The sequence below is a fragment of the Onychomys torridus genome, chromosome 5, assembly GCF_903995425.1.
Source record: "Onychomys torridus chromosome 5, mOncTor1.1, whole genome shotgun sequence".
Classification (NCBI taxonomy): domain Eukaryota; kingdom Metazoa; phylum Chordata; class Mammalia; order Rodentia; family Cricetidae; genus Onychomys; species Onychomys torridus.
The window spans coordinates 39,014,569-39,037,304 of NC_050447.1; the positions used below are offsets into that span (position 1 = coordinate 39,014,569).

General features: G+C 42.7%; 1 protein-coding gene across 2 annotated transcripts in view; it reads left to right on the plus strand.

The window, feature by feature from the left end:
- The window catches only part of Pdpr (pyruvate dehydrogenase phosphatase regulatory subunit), a 48,362-nt gene extending 30,748 nt beyond the window's left edge, over nucleotides 1-17,614 (plus strand). For both annotated transcript variants that reach the window (XM_036188159.1, XM_036188160.1), the window contains 7 exons: nucleotides 17-150; nucleotides 1,094-1,242; nucleotides 1,832-1,944; nucleotides 4,237-4,331; nucleotides 6,742-6,831; nucleotides 12,849-13,031; nucleotides 14,582-17,614. In XM_036188159.1, the coding sequence (XP_036044052.1) occupies nucleotides 17-150; nucleotides 1,094-1,242; nucleotides 1,832-1,944; nucleotides 4,237-4,331; nucleotides 6,742-6,831; nucleotides 12,849-13,031; nucleotides 14,582-14,986 (1,169 nt within the window). In that variant the 3' untranslated portion in view covers nucleotides 14,987-17,614. The remainder of the gene's footprint in view (nucleotides 1-16; nucleotides 151-1,093; nucleotides 1,243-1,831; nucleotides 1,945-4,236; nucleotides 4,332-6,741; nucleotides 6,832-12,848; nucleotides 13,032-14,581) is intronic.
- The last annotated feature ends 5,122 nt before the right edge of the window (nucleotides 17,615-22,736 follow it).

Here is a 22,736-nt window from a genome sequence, read left to right on the forward strand (position 1 = left end):
GTTTTTTGTCTCATAGACCTTCTTGCATTGGAACAGAGCAAGACTTTTTACAAGCCAGACTGGTTTGATATTGTGGAGTCTGAAGTCAAGTGCTGTAAGGAAGCTGTGTGTGTCATTGACATGTCTTCTTTCACAAAGTTTGAAATAACTGTAAGTATTTGGGAACCAAAACAGCAGGGTGGGAAACATTTTTACTTATTGAATGATGTTTTTCTTTCACCTATTTTTCATGTTATTTTTAAATTTTATGTGTATGGTTATTTGTCTGAATGTATGCCTGTGTACCATGTGCATGCAGTGCCTGAGAAAGCCAGAAGAGGGCACTAGAGTCCCCCTGACTGTGAGCTGCCAAGTGGGTGCTGGGAATTGACCTGGGTCCTCTGGAAGAACAGCCAGTGCTCTTAACTGCTGAGCCACCTCTCCAGGCCCTTAAATGCCTGTTTTGTTTTTCTTTTTTGTTTTTTGGAGCCAGAGGTTCTCTGTGTAACCCTGGCTGTCCTGGAACTCGCTCTTAGACCAGGCTGGCCTCTCATTCAGAGAGATCTACCTGCCTCTGCCTCCTGTGTGCTGGGATTAAAGGGGAGTGCCACCAGCCCAGCAAAAATTTGTTTATGTATATGAGTGTTTTGTTGCATGTGTATCTGCACACCAGAAGAGGCCATTGAATCCTATGGGACTCTAATTATAGATAGTTGTGAGCCGTCCCCTGGGTGCTGGGAATTGAATTCAAGAACTGGAGGAACAGTCAGTTCTCTTAACCACTGAGCCATCTCTCTACCCCCCAAATGCCCATTTTTCACCTGCTACTTTAAAACTGATTCTGAAAGAATTCTAGACTGTTTCAGTGGTTCATCTATATACTCACATTTTTATGAAATTTTAGCTCCTATAACATAGTTTTTAATTTCCCTAGAATGACCCATTAAGTACTGATGGCTAACTTTCCTTGTGGCTTCTTATGTGAAAGTTAACCTGCAAATATTGTCCTGTGGGTGTTGTGTCATTGAATTTTCTTAGCCAGGTGCAGTACTGGATGGTTATGCTCTTAGGTGATCCTGTGTTTACTTTTCCTGTCTTATCCCTTTCCTTATAGTCCACTGGGGATCAGGCATTAGAAAGTCTGCAATATGTTTTCTCCAATGACCTGGATGTGCCTGTAGGCCACATTGTGCATACAGGCATGCTCAACGAATATGGAGGGTATGAAAATGATTGCAGCATTGCACGCCTGAGCAAACGCAGGTGAGCTGAGCTTCCATCCCCTTCTCCTTCCATTAAACTGATACTGTAAGGTTTCTGGAGGCAGAGCACTCAATACTTCTCTGGGAGCCCATAGTCTTAGGGATTCAGAAATTCTTTCATTAACTCCTGTCTTAATCATTAGGCAGCTATACATAAATTGGCAAAGGCAAACAAAAAGAAGAAACCCAAGTTGGGTGTGGTGGCTCATATCTGTAATGTCAGGAGTCTGAAGCAGGTTTACCACAAGTTTGAGGCCAACTTGGGCTACATGAGGAGTTCTAGGCTGGCTTGAGCTGTAAAGTAAGACTAAATCTGACTACAAACACAGAACAACAACAGAAGTTATATTACGGAAAACTGGATGTAGACGTTAGTTATTCTAGCGGGAGAGGATTCTAATAAATCTGTGTAATTTTGCCATTGTTGGTATAGAATCTAGAATTGGTGAACTGCCCTCCTTAAAGACAGGAGATTGTTTCCAAGAGTTCTCAGTGGGCTTGGAACTACACAAGAACTTGATTGGTTCCTGATTCTTTTTCTGCCTTTTGGTTTTCATTATTTTTTTCGGGGGCGGGGTTTTCATTTTCAGTTTCTTCATGATCTCTCCAACTGACCAGCAGGTCCACTGTTGGGCCTGGCTTAACAAATACATGCCGAAAGATAGCAACTTGTTACTGGAGGATGTCACCTGGAAATATACAGGTAATCAGCCTTCTGGGGCAGCCAAGTAAAGAAGCAGGTCTAGATTGTCTTCTATATTACATATGCCTCACTTACATTTGACTTTGACAAATGAGAATCAGAATTAGTGTTAAAGAGACACTCTAGGGTTAAAGTGATGGTTCAGTTAAGAGCACTTTCTGTTCTTATAGAGGATCAAGGATTCTGTTCCTAACACCCATGGGGCAGCTCACAACTGCCTCTAACCCCAGTTTCAGAGGATCTGATGCCCTCTTTTGACACTCCATATATACCTGCATAAATGTGGTGCATATACATTCATGAAGACAAAACACTCATAGACATAAAATAAAAATTAAAAAAATCTTTGGGGCTGGGGAAAGATGTCTCAGTTAAGAGCACTTGTTGTTCTTCCAGAGGTTTCCTGGTTCACTGACTAGCATCTACATGGCAGCTCACATCCAGTATCCTCTTCTGGCCCCCATGGGTACTGCATACATATGGTGCACAGATATATGCAAAACACCCATGTGCATAAAATATGCATACCTTTAATCTGATCACTCAGGAGGCAGAGGTTGGTAGATCTCTATGAGTCTGGTCTACATGGTGAGTTCTAGGACGGCCAGGACTGTCACAAAACAAAACAACACAAAACGAAAACAAAAAACAAAAAAACCAACAACAACAACAATAAAACCACCCCAAAACCAAAAACTGTGTATTCCTTAAAAAAATACATCTTGGGTGGTGGTGGTGCACACCTTTAATCCCAGCACTTGGGAGGCAGAGCCAGGCTACAGAGTGAGTTCTAGGAAAGGCACAAAGCTACACAGAGAAACCCTGTCTCAAAAAACCAAAAAAAAAAAAAAAAAAAAAACAACAAAAAACAAAAAACAAAAAACCTTTATCTGGGTAAGATGGTGCACACCTTTAATCCCAGCACTCAGGAGGCAGAGGCAGGTGGATCTCTTTGAGTTTGAGGCCAGCCTAGTCTGCAAAGCAAGTGCCAGGACAGCCAGAGCTATTATACAGAGAACCGTGTCTCAACCCCGCCCCCGCCCCCATACATCCTTAAAGGAAAATGACATTTTTTTGATAATTGACCAATTGACTTCTTTTTTTTTTTTTTTTGAGTTCCATCCCTGGGAACCACATGGTAGAAGGAGAAAACTGACTTGCATTCATCTCAGTGAGCCAGGCCTTTATCTCACCCAGGCCTTCATTACACTAGTAGCAATTATGATTAACTGCTTGCTTCTAGCTTGTCAAACTACAAAATATTCTTGAACACTGATTGTGTTCTAGCCTGTACTAGAACAATTATGTGTAATTTTGTCATGGGCAGCAGAATTAGGGTTGGTAGACAGTTCTCCAGGTACTAATTTGGGACTGGGGCTACTTCCATCATGTAGGAAGAGAAAGAGAACTAACTATACAGTAATGGTATATGGCCAGCCCTGGAAGTCTCCTCTTGGCTAGACCTTGCTCTCATGACCCGAAACTCACTGCAAAGGAGGCTATAAAATACACCCTTCCTGTCGACTTGGGAGAAGAACCACAGTAGCCAGGCTCTTCACGCCTGCTAGTCAGCAGCTGCGTTGAGCATGTCTGTCAGCAGAGGTTTGTGCCCGAGCCCAGGTCCTTGCCATTGCACCTCAGGTCCCTTAGTAAAGGGACACTTGTTTGTTTGTTTGTTTGTTTTTTGAGACAGGGTTTCTCTGTGTAGCTTTGCTTTTTTCCTGGAACTCACTCTAGCCCAGGCTGGCCTCCCGAATGCTGGGATTAAAGGCATGCGCCTCCGCCGCCGCCACCTGGCTAAAAGGACACTTTCATAAGTCTCATCAGCTCTAGGCTAGGTCCTAGGCGGATGTGGTGGTTAGTCTTAATGCCAATTTGACAAAATCTAGAATCACCTGGCAGATAAATGTACATGCCTGTGGGGAATTACCATATCAATTGAGATAGAAAGAACCTCCCACTGTGGCGGCATCATCCCCTGACCTGGATCCTGGACTGAATAAATGGAGAAAGTGAATTAAACAGTCAGCAGTGCTCACTTGTCAGTGTTCCCCGATTATGGGCATCATGTGGCTGACTGCTTCAATCTTCTAATGCTTTGACTGCCCTGACATGATAGGCTGACTGTGGCTGTGAACTGAAATAACTATCCTTTAAATTGTTTTGCCTGTGTATTTTATCACAGTAGTAGGTAAAGAAACAAAGACAGTGGGCAAGTTCCAAAGAGACCTTTTGCATTGGCTCACCTGTTCCCCTGGAGAGGCTGGACATCTCTTGTTCTTTTCCATATAGCTCTCAATCTGATTGGCCCCCGGGCTGTGGATGTGCTGTCTGAGTTATCCTATGCCCCTATGACTCCAGACCACTTTCCAACTCTGTTTTGCAAGGTAGGTGCTAGTAATTAAATGTTTGTGATGGGAGTCTCATATAGTGCATGCTGGTCTCAAACTTGTTATGTAGGTGAGGATGACCTTATACTTCTGATCTTTCCCAAGTGCTGGATTGTAGGTGTGTGTATACTTGGGTCATACTTGATCTATATGATGCTGAAAAATCAAACCCATGGCTCCATGTATGCTAGGTAAGCACTCTACCAGTTTAGCCCATACCTAGCAGAAGTTCTGTTTTTTAAATGTTAGAGATGATTTCTTTTATAGTGGTAGCAGGTTGGTTTTTTTTTTTTTTTTTTTTTTTTCTTTTTGTAGCTAAGGATCGAACCCAGGGCCTTGCACTTGCTGGGCAAGCACTCTACCACTGAGCTAAATCCCCAACCCTGAGGTCGGTATTCTTAACGTGGTGTTAATACTTACATAGCGTTTTGGCCTTTATTAAAGAAGCAAAATGACCAAGGTTTATTTTTTACTTTTTAAGCTTGCTTTATTTAATTAAGTATTAGGATATTCTCTGAAGTAGATTTAACTTATTTGAATATCAGATCTGAAAATTTGCTGGTTTCTGTAGCAGTTGGATATAGCTGGAGTTATCTCCAGTCCTGCCCTGGCCCGCAGCCACTCAGACCCAAATAAACACACAGACGCTTATATTATTTAAACTGTTTGACCTAATGGCTCAGGCTTCTTGCTACCTAGTTCTTATATCTTAAGTTAACCCATTTCTTTTTTCTTTTTTTAAAAATAATTTATTTTTACTGTATTTGCATTGGTGCATTACCTGCACATATGTCTATGTGAGAGTGTCAGATCTTGAAGTTATAGACAGTTTTTAGCTGCCATGTGGGTGCTGGGAATTGGACCCAAGTCCTCTGGAAGAACAGTCAGTGCCCTTAACCGCTGAGCCATCTCTCCAGCCCCAAGTTAACCCATTTCTATTAACCTGTAAGTTGCCACGTGGCTGTGGATTACTAGTCTGCTGGCATGTTGTTCCTTTGGTGGCGGCTGGTGTCTCCTGTCTGTTCTGTTCTAACTTCCTCCTCTCTAGTTGGAATGTCCCGCCTAACTCTGTTCTGCTCCACCATTGGCCAAATAGCTTTATTTATCAACCAATCAGAGCAACACAAATTCACAGTGTACAAAAAGACATTCCCCCATCACTTCCCCTTTTCTTTCTAAACAAAAGGAAGGTTTTAACTTTAACCCAGTAAAATTACATATATCAAGCAAGAATTACAGTTACAGTTGGATTAAACTTTTAAGTAAAAGAGATGGACAATGAACACCAAAAGATAAAGGTGAATGCACATTGAGGTCAGATTCTTTCTCCTTATATTTGTTTCTTTTGTTTTTACGCACACAGTAACTGTTTGTTTTTAATATATTTTTTTAAGATTTATTATGTATACAGAAGAGGGCGCCAGATCTCATTACAGATGGTTGTGAGCCACCATGTGGTTGCTGGGAATTGAACTCAGGACCTCTGGAAGAGTCAGTGCTCTTAACCTCTGAGCCATCTCTCCAGCCCCACAGTAACTTTTATGCATATGCCATCTTCAGGGAAGAAACGGTATAGCTGAACCCTAAACAACATACACAACTAGTTGTCTGACACGCACTACAACTGAGTAACTGAGTGCTTTCCAGGAGGCACTTGGCAACTTGTAATATGCATCTGCTCAGCCATCGGTGACAGAAACTCTTGGAAGTTCAACCCTGAGTTGAGATTTTCATAGCAAATTGTTTAATAATTTCCTCTGTTCTCTCGGGCAGAGAAAATTTCCACGTTAGTGAGCAGATCCCTCCACAGGCTTCTCTGGATTTAAAGAATGATCCAACCCATACCCCTTTGCCTGGCAAGTGCCATACCTTGTCAAAATTCCCGTGGAAGAGGCTTGTGTCGGTGCTGTCTCAGATGTACCACTTCCCTATAGCAACAATTATATCAGTGAACCTTTTTACGGCAGCTGAGCATCTGTAACCTAAGAATCTGAGTCTCTGGTCCCAGAGTAGATGAATTGTGTTCTGTGGGCATTGTCCTTTGTGTGGCAGATGCCTGATATTTGCTTACAGAGTCCCCCGGAGAAGACATTTGATTGTCTTTATTGTTTCTGATGCTACTTGGCTAACCCAAGTGTTTTAACAAGATTTGGTAAAGAAAAATATTTTGTACTTAGCAAAGATTATGCCACCACTTGTCACCATCAGCTTACCTGAAACTGGAAATGGTAATATTGATAAGAAGAGATGTGGAGGCTGTGTTCCAGTTTCAGGATGGAATGCATTCCTTGGTCTCTATCTCTCGTAGGAGTCAACAGAGGGTGGGCACTGACAGGGCTCCCTTGAGGCACTAAGTCTCCTGATCAGCGTGAGGGACTAGTGCTGACTGCTTTCTTGTTCCTTGCAGGAGATGAGTGTGGGCTATGCAAATGGGATCCGCGTGATGAGTGTGACTCACACAGGAGAGCCAGGATTCATGCTGTACATTCCCATAGAGGTGAGAGAGAGGTCTCAGTCTTCCTTTTCCAGGGCCTCTGGGCAGGGCTACCAGTTTCCCAAAGTTCCTGAACACTGCTAGCTTTGAATGGTGTGTCCCATGAAGTAGGCTTCAGGAAATAGGTTTTATGATGTTTAACAGTTAATGTTAAAGAGATACATTCATTTTAAAACTAAGAACTTGAGGGAGCAAAGAAACATAACCCTTTACAGTAGCCACAAATGATATAAAATACCTTGGGGTAACACTAACTAAACAAGTGAAGGACCTATATGATAAGAACTTTAAGTCTCTGAAGAAAGAAATTGAAGAAGGTATCAGAAAGTGGAAAGATATCCCAAACTCATGGATAGGTAGGATTAACATAGTAAAAATGGCAATCTGACCAAAAGCAGTCTACAGATTCAATGCAATCCCCATCAAAATCCCAACACAATTCTTCACAGACTTGGAAAGAACAATATTCAACTTCATATGGAAAAACAAAAAACCCAGGATAGCTAAAAGAATCCTGTACAATAAAGCAACTTCTGGAGGCATCACAGTCCCAGACCTCAATCCCTACTATAGAGCTAAAAGAAAGTATCTTCAACAAATGGTGCTGGCATAACTGGATGTCAACATGTAAAAGATTGCCAATAAATCCATATCTGTCACCATGCACAAAACTCAAGTCCAAGTGGATCAAAGACCTCAACATAAATCCTGTTACACTGAACTTGATAGAAGAGAGTAGGAAGTAGTCTTGATTGCATTGGCACTGGAGATCACTTCCTAAATATAACACCAGTAGCACAGACACTGAAAGCAACAATTAATAAATGGGACCTCTTGAAACTGAGAAGCTTTTATAGGGCAAAAGACATGGTCAATGAGACAAAAAGACAGCCTACAGAATGGGAAAAGATTTTTACCAACCCCACACCTGACAGAGGACTGATCTTCAAAATATATAAAGAATTCAAGAAACTAGACATCAAAATACTGAACAATCTAATTAAAAAATGGGCTACAGAGCTAAACAGAGAATTCTCAAAAGAATCTCAAATAGACATTTAAGGAAATGCTCAACATCCTTAGTCATCAGAGAAATGCAAATGAAAACGATTCTGAGATACCACCTTACACCTGTGAGAATGACTATGATGAAAAACACTAATGACAGTCTATGTTGGAGAGGATGGGGAACAAAGGGAACTTTCCTCCAATGTTGGGAGTGCCAACTTGTACAATCACTGTGGAAATCAGTGTGGTGGTTTCTCAGAAAATTGGGAATCGATCTACCTCAAGACCCAGCCATACCACAAAGATACATGCTCAACTATGTTCATAGCAGCTTTATTTGTAATAGCCAAAACATGGAAACAACCTAGATACACGTCAACTTGAGAATGGATTAAGAAAATGTGGTACATATACACAATGGGGTACTACTCAGCAGAGAAAAACAATGACAGCATGAAATTTGCAGGCAAATGGATGGAACTAGAAAATATCCTGAGTGAGGTAACCCAGACTCAGAAGGACAAACATGGGATGTACTCATTCATAAGTGGATACTAGATATAAAGCAAAGGACAATTAGACTGCAACCCATAGAACCATGGAGGCTATATATATAGCAGGGGGGACCCTAGGATGACTGTGGCTTATAATAAGTTTTGGTTTAACTCAGTTACTGGGCAAGCCTCAATGAAACATTTTACTATTAGGATAAGAATTTATACTGGATCAAGCTGATGAAAGAATATGCTGGCTGTACTTTCATGTGGGGAGGCTAAAATCTTTTTAGATTATGGATTAGCCTGTAGAAAAATGTCTGCCATAAATCAAACAGCGAAGGGGAAGATGAATAGGAATCTCACTTACACAGCTTAAGTAAAACACAGCTCTCTGAACAGATGAAGACAGGTTTCTTCTGTATCCCAGAATCGAATCAATATTAATATGTATAATTCAGCTATTATTTGGCTTAAAAGGGCTTATTGGGAAATGTTATCTTTTTTACTATTTTCTACAGAGAAAATATTTTCCAGTTTCAAATAACCCTGGACTTTTGAATTATAACCTGTTTTTATGTTCAAGCTATCTGTGTATTATTTCTCCTGCAGTTGTATATAAAATGTTTTCACAGCCAGGCAGTGGTGACGCACGCCTTTAATCCCAGCACTCCGGAGGCAGAGGCAGCCGGATCTCTGTGAGTTTGAGTTTGAGGCTACCTGGGCTACAGAGTAAGTTCCAGGAAAGGTGCAAAGCTACACAGAGAAATCCTGTCTCCACCCCCCCCCCCCAAAAAAAAAGTTTTTACATTAAAAAAAAAAAAAAAAAGGACAAATACTATGGAATTGTATTACATGAAACATATAGAATATACAAATTCGGGTTGGGGATTTAGCTCAGTGGTAGAGCGCTTGCCTAGCAAGTGCAAGGCCCTGGGTTCGGTCCTCAGCTCTGGCAAAAAAAAAAAAAAAAAAAAGAGTTGCCATGGTCATGGTGTCTCTTCACAGAGTATACAAATTCATAGAGACAGAAAGATTAGATGTTACCTCAAAATGGAGAAGAAAGGAATATAGAGCAATGATTTCCTAAGTCCAGAGTTTCTGTTTTGTGTGATGGAAAAGCCCCACAAACGGACAGTAGTATCAGGACATAATATCATGAATGTAATAATCAATACAATTAATGTAATAATGAATATCAGTAATACAGTTATTGAATGAATACTGTGCATGTAATCAAAGAATACCACAAATGTAATTAATATTATGAGTGTAATTAATATCTCGAATGTAATTCATCCTACTGAATTGTGAACTTAAAAATGGTTACAATTGCAAATATTATGTTCATTTAAAAATATAAGGTGGGGGTTGGGGATTTAGCTCAGTGTAGAGCGCTTAAGGCCCTGGGTTCGATTCTCAGCTCCAAAAAAAAAGAAAAAAAAGAAAGGGGAGGGCAGGGGAACCCATGGATGATATGTAAAATTAAAACACAAATATGAGTTAAAAATATATGTAAGGTGGAATGTAATCGCCAAAATAAATAAACTAATTAATTAATTAAAAAAGGACTTGAGGGAGCACAGACTGCCTGGATTCTGTCTCACCACCCACACGACAGCTCACAACTATCTATGTCTCTAGTTCTGGGAGATAAGCTTCCCTCTCTGACAGCCATGGGCACCAGGTACACACATAGTACACATAGATAGAGGCAAGACACTCAGACCTGGGGTAGAGATAAAATGTTTAAACATCTTCAAAATTCAAAAACTTGGCTGGGGATGTAGCTGTTAGTAGACTGTTTTTCTAGCATGTGAGTCCTTGATTTGTCGCCCAGCACTATGCAACTGGGTGTGGTAACACATGCCCATAAGCCCAGTGCTGGGAAGGTGGAAGCAGGAGTTTCCTGTACTCTGGGATAAGACCCTAGGGATCTCAATACCAACACATAGTGGACTAGAGAGGTGACTCAGCTGGTAAAGAGAGGCTAGGCTCACAGCCAAAAAGTTCAACACCAACGTATTTTTTTCTCAATTTAAAACGTATGAAATCAGTTAAATGGATAAAAACTGATCATCTCCATCTAACTAGTTCCCATCAACTAACAAGAACCTACTGTAGTAGTAGTATTCTTACTAATTTCTAATCAGTAGTTTTGATGTATATGGCAATTCTTAGTACTTTTTCACGTTACTTTGTTTGTTTGTTTGAGACAGGGTTTCTCTTTATAGCCCTGGCTGTCCTGGAACTTGCTTTATAGACCAGGCTGGCCTTGAACTCAGAGATCAACCTGTCTCTGCTTTCTCAGGGCTGGTGTGTGTCACCTGCCTGTGGTTTTTGTTATTTTAGTTGGTCTTGGGGTCTCAGTGTTTTAGCCCAGGCTGGCCTAGAACTCATGAACCTGATGTCTCCACCTCCTGAGTGCCAGGATTATAGATGTGTGCCAACATGCCTGGTTATGCCAGTAGAGTTTGACTCCCTTATGAATGAAGCAGAATGAAATTGAAAGTCAGTCTGCAGAGCTGACGGTCTTTCTATCCATCCTTTACCTTCTTGCTTCTGAACTTGGCCTGACTTTTTGGAGCTCTCATTTCTGCTAGTCTTGGAACATGGCTAGTTAGGCTGCTGCTTTGCTGCCTAATACTTTGCTTTCCTTCTGGCATGTCTTTCCCCGTAAAGACATCTCTAAGTCGTACTAGTATTGCAGGACTCACATAATCCCTTCCCAGCACACAGACATATGATTTATTATTTTCATATGTATGTATATGTGTGTGAATTTATATGTGGTGCACATGTGTGTGTGTGTGTAGGGGCTTGAGGAGGCTGGAAGAGGATGTGAGATTCCCTGGAACTAGAGTCACAAGCGGCGGTGAGATAATGAAGAGTTTTGGAAGTGCATGTGCTCTTAACTACTGAGCAGTCTCTCCAGCATTCTTATCACTTTGTTGTTGTTGTTTCCTTAAGACAGGGTCTCACAATACAGTTCTGGCTGTCCTAGAACTCACTGTGTAGACCAGGTTGACCTTGAATTTAGAGAGATCCCCTGCTTCTGCCTTCTGAGTGCTGGGATTAAAGGAATGTGCTACTGTGTCCAGCCACCTCACCTTGGTGAGACCTTATTTAAAGCTGTCTTCCTACCTAATTCTTCTCCTTTACTTTTTTCCTTTGTAGCATGTACTACTTTCCAATGAAATTACTTGTGTAGCCAGGCAGTGGTGGTACATGCCTTTAATCCCAGAGGCAGAGGTAGGCAGATCTCTGAATTCGAGGCCAGCCTGTTCTACTGAGCGAGTTCCAGGATGGCCAGGGGTATTTACCCAGAGAAACCCTGTCTGGGGGTGGGGGAGGAATTGTGTATTCCTGAGATTTTCTTGTAAAGTTTTTTGTTGTTTTGTTTTGTTTTTGTTATTCCATCACTTAGGGAAGTAGGTGTCACATAATAAGTCATAGTAGATGTTTCTTTTGGAGTTTTTTGGTCATTTCTTTGCCTTTTGACCATGCTACTTCCCACCCCTCAGGACCAAGTCTGGTTTTGTAGCCCACACTGGCCTGAAACTCTGTCTTCTTGTATAAAGCTGGGACAGCACTCACCTTACCAGACTTCCTCTCTTACACCACAATGCCTTATTGGTCTTTTAATTGATGCAGTGTCTTTGTGTGGGGGAGCATACCTGTGTCATGGTGTATGTTGGAGGTCAAAGTTGATACATTCTGAGAATTGGTGTGGGACCCAGGGATCAAACTCTAAGTCCTAATATGGGGGCACAAATACCTCAACCACTGAGCCTGATCTTTTCTATCAGTTTGGTTGTTCGTTTCTCCCCCACTATACACACTTTTTTAAAACAAGGTGGGGCTTATTTTGGTTCACAGTTTGAAGATAGTCAACCATGGGGGGTAAGTTACGCTGGAAAAATTGGATGTTTAGCCTATATATTTGTGCACTGCCCACGGAGGCCAGAAAAGGGCATTGGATCCCCTGGGACTGGAGTTAAAGATGCTTGTAAGTGGCCATATGAGTGCTGAGAATTGAACCCAGGTTCTTTTCAAGAGTGCCAGTACTCTTTTTAGTTTTTTTTTTTTTTTTTTTTTTTTTTTGAGACAGGGTTTCTCTGTGTAGCTCTGCACCTTTCCTGGAACTCACTCTGTAGACCAGGCTGGCCTCAAACTCACAGAGATCCACCTGCCTCTGCCTCCCGAGTGCTGAATTAAAGGCGTGCGCCACTGAGCAGCCAGTACTCTTAATCCGTGACCCATCTCTCCAGCCCCTCTAGATACTTCTTTCTAGGTTGTCATTTGAGACATGGTATGAGGTTGTTTTTGCATGTGTATTCCCCAGAATTGAACCAGGGTCATGTCTTCAGCAGCTTCAAGGTTTTGTTTTTAAAATGTGAATGTATCTGTTAAAAATGATAAAATCTGTTTCCTGCAGCCTCCCCAAGAATCCATGGGATACACCACTCCAATTATATGGACATACACTGGCTGCTAACTTTCCTTCTCTCCATACAGTATGCTCTGCATGTCTACAATGAGTTGATGAGTGTTGGACAGAAGTATGGAATCCGGAATGCTGGGTATTATGCTCTTCGAAGTCTCCGAATTGAGAAGCTTTTTGCCTTCTGGGGGCAAGACTTAAACACCCTCACCACTCCCCTGGAATGTGGAGGAGAGTCTCGAGTGAAGTTAGAGAAGGTATTATTTATCCAGATCTCCTCCGCCCCCCTGTGCACTCAGCTAAGCATGTGATTTGTCTAATAGGAAGAAAGCAGGGAAGATAGGAAGTGCAGCATCAGGTTAATCACAAGGAATAATGTCCTCAGGACAGGAACCTTACCTTTGGGATGCACATCTTCCCCTGAATCCCAGTACCCTGACAACACTTGTTTACACATTTTACTGCGCAGAAAACGGAGGACATTGGCTTAAGTTTTTTAGTTGGTTGTGGTAATTCATTAATGCACCATAAGTATTTATCTAAATTAGTCATCTTATAGCCAGCTGCTTATTTTTAAATATATTTAAACTTTTAATTATGTGTATGCATGTATGTCTGTGTGAGGTGTGTACATTTGAGTGCAGTTGCCAAAAGAGGGCACTGGAAACTGTTTTAGGTCCTCTACCAGAACTCCTGTACTCTTAACTTCTGAGCTATCTCTCCAGACCCAGTATTATTTTTTGAAAACTGAAGTTGAAGAGATTATTCTGTGAGGAGTCTTTCCCACCTCTGAACCTCATCCAGTGTCCTGTGCCCTGGCTCCTCACACACAGTAGTTTGTTTCTGCTCTAGAGTGTGAGCAATGGTACAGGTGTGCAGTGTATGATCTCCACCCACCTGTAACTGAGATGCTGTTCACTTTTCGCCTTGCTTTATTTACAGCACTGTATTCAAGCAGTTCCCTGTCAGTACACCTGTAGTTTGTTTTCTCTTTTCTGACACAGGGTCTCACTATGTAGTCCTAGCTGGCCTGGAAGTTCCTATATAGACCAAGCTGTTCTTGAACTTAGAGATTCACCAGCCTCTGCCTCCCAAGTGCTGAGATTAAAGGTGTGCGCCACCACGCCCAGCTGTAGTATTTTTGGCCACTGAATATAACTAGATGTAAAAAGTTACATGCAGTTATTTTTTTTGTGCTGGGAAAGTGTTAGTAGTCATTAAAATCACCTGTATTTAATTAGAGATAACAGTTAAGTTTGTTCACCTATCTATAATCTATCTATCTATCTATCTGTCTGCCTGCCTATCTATCTATCTATCTATCTATCTATCTATCTATCTATCTCTCTCTCTCTCTAAGGATATGCATTGGGACATCCATACACATGGACTTAATTTGTGGAACTGGTTTTTTGCTACCACCTTTACATGGGTTCTGGGGCTTTAACCCAGGAATCTAAGCTTGTATGATGAGAGCATTTACCTGCCGAGCCATCTTGACATCCCTCTAGCAAAAGTTCTTGATTAATTTTTCAATTTTCTTTTTTAATACTTTTTGTTTCTTATAGGCTTGTGATTGAAATTTGTTCACAGATGCATGCACTTTTGCTGTTATAAAAGTTCTTTGGTGTCTCTGTTGTGGATGCAGATTTTCACAATGCCTCAAACATCATTTCCCAAAGCTAGCAGGAATGGAGGGTATATGTGTGTGGCATTCCCACACTTACCCACTCTCTCCTCACCTTCACATGCCAAGGGCCATCATGTAGACTGGTATTTCAGGCTTTTCCCCCTTTTTTCTTTTCAGGGCATAGATTTCATCGGTCGAGATGCCCTGCTGCAGCAGAAGCAGAATGGGGTATATAAGCGCCTTGCTATGTTCATCCTGGATGACCACGACACAGACCTCGACTTGTGGCCTTGGTGGGGAGAACCCATTTACCGGAATGGGAAGTATGCTGGCAAGACCACCAGTAGTGCCTATAGCTACACTCTTGAGCGCCATGTATGCCTGGGTTTTGTACACAATCTCTCTGAGGACAGTGGGGAAGAGCAGGTGGTGACAGCAGATTTCATCAACCGCGGAGAATATGAAATTGACATTGCAGGACATCGGTTTCAGGCCAAGGCCAAGCTGTACCCTGTTGTCTCCTTTTTCACTCACAAGCGTAGAAAGGATGATGTGGAGCTGAGTGACTTTCATGGGAAGTAATGCCAAGACACTCTCCCTTTCTCCCATTACCTCACCATGAGGAGCATTGTTCTGGGAGCTGCTTCTTCTGTTCCTGTCTCCTTACCAGGGTTCCTTTGTCCCTTCTCTTAACTTTTCAATTTGACTACTTTAAACTTTTTCCTTGAAAGCCTTTTTGGTCCTCCCATTCTCTTTGCGTTTGCTGTTACCTCCTAATAATCAGGTTCTTCTCATCCCTCCAGCAGGCCCACATTCCCACAGTGGAAGGCAGTGGAGTTAAGGTGACAAACTGATTTTTAAAATCATCTTAGGGCAAGTTGGTATTATTTAAGTCTTAGGGCAAAAGTCTAGTTCCCTTGGGCTGGGCTTCTTAGAGTAATCTGCTAATTTTGGTGGATGACGGTGTGTCTCATGTAGCCCTGGGAAGAGCTTGTATCTTAAGCAGGCAGATGACTCTGTTTCACTGTGCTGGAGGTTCCACCTGATACCTCTTAACATCTACCTCACCGATGAGAGGGTTATGACATGGACACTGTCTGCTCTGTGGGAGGGACAAGTAGTTAACCTGGCCTCTCCAGCCCTCCAACTCTGTTCTTAGATGTTTGGGCCAGGGCAGCCTGCCTGCAGTTTTCTTTATTTTCTGCTATTTTGTATAATGCGGTAGTTTGTTTTTTAGCTGAGTAAACAAGTATGCCAGTATGTGAAAGGGGTGGGGACCCATGTTGCCTTTTGTGTTGCTTTTCCCAGCTAGAGCAGCGTGAACTCAGATGTTGAGTTCTTACTGTTGGAAGAGCATTGCTTTTCTTTCAGTTACTCATAGGTCTGCTAGCTATCCCTTCTTGATTTTCTTCAGATGGCTTCTAGTCTCACCTGTGCCTTGTGTAGCCTGCCTATGACCTCAACATCCATTCCTACCCCTTTAGAAGAGGGAGAGAGGATTAGGTGGGTAGTCTTGGGTGAGTAAGTAAGCCATGCTGTTCAGACTACGTTCCAAGAGCTACCAGAGCCTCGAGCTTGACGTCCCTGGCATGAACAAAGCCACATACAGATGGCCATTGAGAGCTGTAAGTACAGGGCAGGCCAGAGACTGCTTTCCATCTTTTCTTTCCAGGCTTCCCACTCTCACCCCACCCCCAATAACCTTTGGAATGGAAAGTGACTGGGGTGCCCACCAAATGCACCCCCTATTGCAGTGGTACTGCCGTTTTCTTTTCTGATGTGGATTCTCGCTAGAGCTCAGGCTGGCCTCAGATCTGCAGTGCTCCTCCGGATTTCAGGTGTGGTGACAGTGTGTTTTCTAAAGGTGAAACTGGGATGTGACAGGCTGTGCTGTAGAACACCAACACTTCATTTTCTCTTGTTCACAGACTGCCCAGTCTGGATTTGAGAACCTTTCATTCAACTGCAGTTCTCAGTAACTTGGGCGCTTTGGTTCTGCTAAATCTACATTAATAGAAACCTGTCATTTCAGTGGTGTAGCTCAAAATTCTCAAGTGCCTCTTTGGCACTTCTGTAGAACCCGTTACCCACTCAGACTGGTTCTTTTCACACATTTCTCGATATTTTCTCCAGCTAGGCCACTCGTACTTGGCTTCTGAGACGATTTCCATTGACTTATTAAAAGGGCACACAATTACAAGTTGATGTGAAGAGAAATTGCTATTTTGGAGGGAATGTGTGTTTAGTGAGATGAGAACCACAGACTGTCTCCAGGCAAAGGGGAGAAAGGAGTAACACTCCAGTAGAAAGCTGAGCAAGGCAGCAGCAGCAGTGAGCTGTTGAGATCCAGAGCAGGCCCTTGGCTGACCCGTGAAGACGGAAGCAGAGATGCACAGCTCCAGGTATTTGTGCTCTTTGAAATATGGTGGTAACATTCTGCAGTCTAGGAGTGAACGTTTACTTGGAATTGAATACAAAATAAGTTTTTGACCTCTGCATCCATAGTAAAAGTTTGCAGCAGACTTGTTCTTTAACTGTTGCAAGTGTTACCACTTAGGTTCCCAACTGGAGGGGAACCCTTCCACAGCAGTAATAGTTTAAACTCCGAGTGCATTATTCCAGGATTTCAGCATAGACTAATGGTTGTCTGTGCGTGTTAATCTCTAGCTCCTTAATTAACTGTCCCTTCTGAGTAAGGGACACTGCAAGTCCCCAGCTAGATGTTCTAGCTGTGGCTGATGGCAGCCTTTGAGCTGCAGACAGTGCTTGTCTTGCTAGGAAGGCATAAGAGGGAGGGGCTGAAGCATTTTGAAATGCCTTACCAGGCTCCTGTTCCTGTTCCTTCAACTTGGATTTTCTGAGCTGCCACTTCTTTACTGTGTACCCCAAAACAAACTTACATTTGGCACTAAATGCTTCCTTAGAGTTTCTCTTGGTCCATGCAAACATAAACAATGCAAATCTGCCCCACCCCTCATTTTGCCCTGATATAAGTGCTGTAAATAGACTGTTCTTCTTCACTAACTCTGAAGCTTTTCCTAGGCTTGATGTCATAAACACATCAGACAGTTGAGGGGACCTGAAACCTCTGGCCCACTAGTGTTGGGTGAGCATTCTAGGCTCTCAGGAGTAAATGCAGATTGTTAACAGAAATGTTAGGTCTATAGCAGTGGTTCTTAACCTGTGGGTTGCGACCCCTTTAGGGTCAAATGACCCTATTACAGGGGTTGCCTAAGATCATCGGAAAACACAGATATTTACATTATGATTCACAACAGTAACAAAATTACATTTATGAATTGGCAATGAAGATAATTTTATGGTTGGGGGTTACCACGACATGAGGAACTGTATTAAGGGAAGAGTCAAAGCATTAGGAAGGTTGAGAACCACTGGTCTAGAGGCATGATTGAAAATCCAGGAAGAAGGCTGGAGAGATGGCTCAGCAGTTAAGAGCACTGGCTGCTCTTCTAGAGGTCCTGAGTTCAATTCCCCAGCAACCACATGGTGGCTCACAGCCATCTGTAATGAGATCTGGAGCCCTCTTCTGGCCTGCAGGCAGAACACTATACATAATAAATAAATAAATCTTTGAAAAGAAAAGAAAATCCAGGAAGAATAATCACTGTGCATCCTCAGTTGTGTGACATTTCCAACTCTTGGACAGTGAAGCTACCTTGTATGACAGTATGCTCAGGGGAGCTGGTTAGTTTTAAGGGATTGTAAACACTGCAGCTTTAGGTGACAGATTCTCTAGAATAATCTGTTGTCACATCTACTTTCCAGAGATGAAGAGTTCCATGTTCTCTTCCTTGATTATAGTAGCAATTAAATCTCTTTGAACAAGATAGCAAAAGATATTGAAGACCTAGGGTTGGGAGTTTCCTGTGAGCCTTCTTGAATAGGAAGGCTTTTCCCTCTTAGCTGCTCATTACACATGCAAAGCCTGGCTCTCAGTACCGCGTAGTCATTGGGATATACCAGGCCTGGGACAGTTCCTTCCATGACACAGGTACTGAGCTTGCAAAGGACAAGCAGGAGCAGTTTGGTTAGTCCTGACTGTGAGCACGCCTCACTGAGGTTTGAGTCCTTCCAGGGTCCCACAGGCCTCCTTAGTCCTGGGACACAGGACATTTCACACAGTCTGGTCTCCAAGAGCCTGTTTATGCAGCAGTGGAGTGCAGCCCTTCAGCGTGGCGTGTCTCCTCTACACCAAATGTATTCTAGACTGCTGTGTCCAAGTAACTAGAGAGGAAATTCAAATGTCCAGATTTTAGTATTACACTGCTCTACTTTGGGATGTGGGTGGCAGCATGAATTACAAGTAGCAGGAACTGCTAAAGGTTTGCTTTATTATGGTGAAGATGGATTATGATTTTCTGGTTGATTAGCTTCTAGCTTCTGAACACATTTGCTAGCATCTAAAAAGATCTTCACCATCCTTGGGGAGAATGTTATGCCTTACAGTATTGGGACTAGCCTTGGAAGACTGTCATGAAAGAGCAGTTGTAGCATCCTGTTTGCAGGGGTGAACAACAAATTTCATCTTTATACCTCTTCTTGGCCAAAGGTAACAGATTTATAATATTTAGGACAATGAAGGATGACTTGTCATTTTTTCATTTTCTGCATCCCAACACCCCCACCTCACAAATGTTGATAGGTAAGTAGCATAATATTAACACAACACAGGTACATTTTCTTGTGGCTAAAGTGTTTGTCTTGTACTTATATCTGTAGGCACATAGATTGAGAAGTGAGTGTGTAGGGAAGTGTGTCTGAGCTGTAGCTACGCCCTGTGTTCCTGTCAGAAATGCTAAGGAAGCTGTGGGTCGGTTTGGGAGCAACCCTCCTCTGCCTCCATTTCTTTTGGTCTTCAAGGTGCTGATCTGTAAGCCCCCATTTTCATGTCGATATGGGGCTTTCTCCTGCAGTTCCTCAGCAGTACCAGCATACTGTTCAGCACAAGGATTGAGTGTTTCACACATCTCTCCTTCTCTTAGTATGTTAAACATCAGCATTTTCTCTGTATAAGACTCTTGGCCTCTCTAAGCAGTTGTCTACATCTGAATAATTATATACATTTTGCTCATATTTTGATTCACCTGTTTTTAATCTTTGCAAACATCTACCTCCTTGCCTTCTTGTCTGTGAAGGACAGATTACAAGAGGAGGGGAGTTGTCTTACCATGTTCAAAAGATCTATGCCAGGATGTCCTTGGCACACCAAGGACTGAAGCTTGGAGTACTTCCCAGCCTGGTTCCAGTGCCTTACCCTCCAGATGTCCCGTAGTGGATTGAGGGAGGAAGAGAGCAGGATGTTCAGTCTGGGTTCTATCACCCCACATCAACCCTCCTTCCTCAGAATAATTTGGGTGTGGGGTAAAAAGTTCTGCAGCTCATTTCACTGAAAGCTTTTCTAGTTCATACTTAACTCTGTGGTCAATGCTTAAGCTATATAAAACACCACTGTAATTTCTATGAAGTCCTGTAAATTTGCATTTAGTGTGGTTCTGCTCAGCGCTCTTCTGTTCCCGTGTAGTGTCAGCATGTGGTCCTGAGGACATTCTAGATACTGGAGTAAATAAGAACTTTTCTCAAGAGCAAACTCAGCTGACTTTGGACACAAAGGGTAACTGGATTTTATGGCCAGAATTATTTCTGGATGGCTAGATTTCCTTTTCATGTATTAGGTATATAAATGAATAAAAAGATGTTTTCATTAACTATTGCGACGTCCACTTGTGGAATGTCTTTTAACTTGGTTACAGCATGCTATTTGCCTGCCTTCTCAAAGGCACAAAAAAAAAAAACCCAAACAAAACAAACCTGTTCATAAAACCACTTACACTTTTGATGCTAAGAGGTTTAGAATGAGCATGACCCACTACCATATACATGTAAGCAAACCCATGTTCATGCAAAAGAGGAGCAAAGGGCCTGAGCCAGCTGGAGAGATGGCTGATATCAACATTCTAAAATGGGCAGTTACAGATGTCTTAAGACACCCAGTCCCTGCCCAGTGGGGTACAGTGCCTCTCACCATGCAGGCACAGGAGCCAACTTTAACAAATAATACTGCTGGAGATGCTGAGCCTGATTCCTTAGAGGTCAGCTGATAACACCCTGGAAAATAAACCAGAAACTCATTGGGTAAGTATTCTAAGAAGAAAAAATAGTCACCAAGAAATATAGACATTCTAAAGATTTTACTTGAAATGTGTGTGTGTGTCCCCTCTCCCAGAGAATAATACTATTTTTTTAGGTAGTGGGCCTTTCCTCTCCATCAAATGAACTAGAAACTGGTTAAACTGCATGTGGTGGTGCAGGCCTGAAATCCCAGCACCAAGGAAGTGGTAAAGGCAGAAGGTTCAAGAGTTCAAAGCTAGCTTGGGTTACGTGTCTCCCAAATTTAAAAGAGAAAAAAAAACAAAAAACCTTACTATTTAGAAAGCTATAAAATCTAAGAAAAAGCCGGGCAGTGGTGGCGCATGCCTGTAATCCCAGCACTCAGGAGGCAGAGGCGGGCTGATCTTTGTGAGTTCGAGGCCAGCCTGGTCTACAGAGCTAGTTCAGGACAGCCTCCAAAGCTACAGAGATACCCTGTCTCGGGGGGGGGGGGGGGGGAGACTGAGCAATCTAAAGTATGCCTGTGTACTATGGATGTGCCTGGTGCTCACAGAAACCAGGAGAGAGCATCGGATCCCCTTGGACTAGAGCTGTAGCTGGTTATAAGCTGCCATGTGGGTGCTGGGAATCAAGTCCAGGTTCTTTGCTCTTAACCAGTGAGACATTTCTCTAGCCTTAAATGTTAAAAACAAAACTATAGAAAACTTGTGTATGTGTGCCCATGTCCGAGGACAAGCTCTGAGTCCGCTTTCTCCCGTTGTGTGGGTTTCAGGGCTGGAATGCTAATGATGGGACTTGGAGGCAGGCCCTCTTAATCAGCTGTCTTGCCAGCCCATGCGGCTATTTTTTAATTTAAATTTTTTATTTTATAAATGTTTTACCTGCACGTATGCATGTATGTGTACCGCGTGTGTGCCTGGTGCCCAACGAGGTCAGAAGGTGTTGAATCCTTTGGAACAGAGTTGCAGACAGTTGTGAGCTGCCATGTGGGTGCTGGGGATTGAACCCAGGCTCTTAACTTCTACGCTGTCTCTCCAGCCCCCCAATATTTCTGTAGCTGCCTCTCAACACATTTTCTATCTTCTGGGATAATTTTTATTATTTTCTTCCTGATTTATTCACTGAATCATGGGTTACCTAAGAGAATTTTTTCCCCCTAAATACTTCTATGTATTTTTCCATTGTGGATCTCAACTTAGTTTCCTGTGGTTAAAGAACATTTTTGGGTGACGAGGTCTTGCAAATGAGTAACTCAAGGTAGGATCCAAGTTGACAAGTGTCCCATAGAAAGAAACTGAATTCTACAGTTGTTGCATGGAGTATTTGTGTTTCCATTTCTTCCATGCATGGAGGGTCATTGACTTACCTGAAGAGCCTGCATTAGGGTTCATTTCATGCAAGTCTGCTAGTGACACATTTCTTTCTGTCAGACCACGTCATCTACCCCCCACCCCACCCCCATCTGAGATAGTGTCTCTCTAGGTAGCTCTGGTTTCTGGAACCCACTATGTAGACCAGGCTGGCCTTGAAGGCACAGGTCCATCACCTGCCTCTGCCTCCCAAGTGCTGGGATTAAAGGCCACTGCCTGGCCTTATCATTTACTTTTATGTGTATGTGTGCACATATGGAAGCCCAAGAATGGCATCCTGACCAATTGCTGGGTACCTTACTTGCCTAGCGCTCATTTATTTCCCACCAGGTTGGCTGGCCAGCAAGTCCCAGCACGTCTCTTGTCTCAACCTGTCCGTCTCACTCCAGTGCTGGGGTTACAGAAACATGTGGCCACATCTGGATTTTCCCAGGGTGCTAAGAATCTGAACTCAGTCCCTCATGCCTGTGCAGCAAGTGCGCTGGCCTATGGAGCTCTCCCCAGCTCTGTCTTTAGATTTCTGTGTGTGTGGATGTTTTGCTTGTTTGTATGTCTGTGCACCACGTGAGTACCGGCGCCCTCGGAGGCCAGAGAGGGTGCTGGATTCCCTGGGACTAGAGTTACAGATAGTTGTGAGCTGCTGTGTGGTGGTGCTGGGAATCAAACCCAGATCATCTGGAAGAGCACCCAGTGTTCTGTGTTCTTAACCACTAAGCCATCCCTCAAGCCTGCCTTTATTTGAAAGGCTAGTTCCAATATGAATAAATTATAAGCTGGCAGATTTTTTTAATTTTTAAAAATTTTTTTTAGCATTTTAAAAATGAATCTTTCTA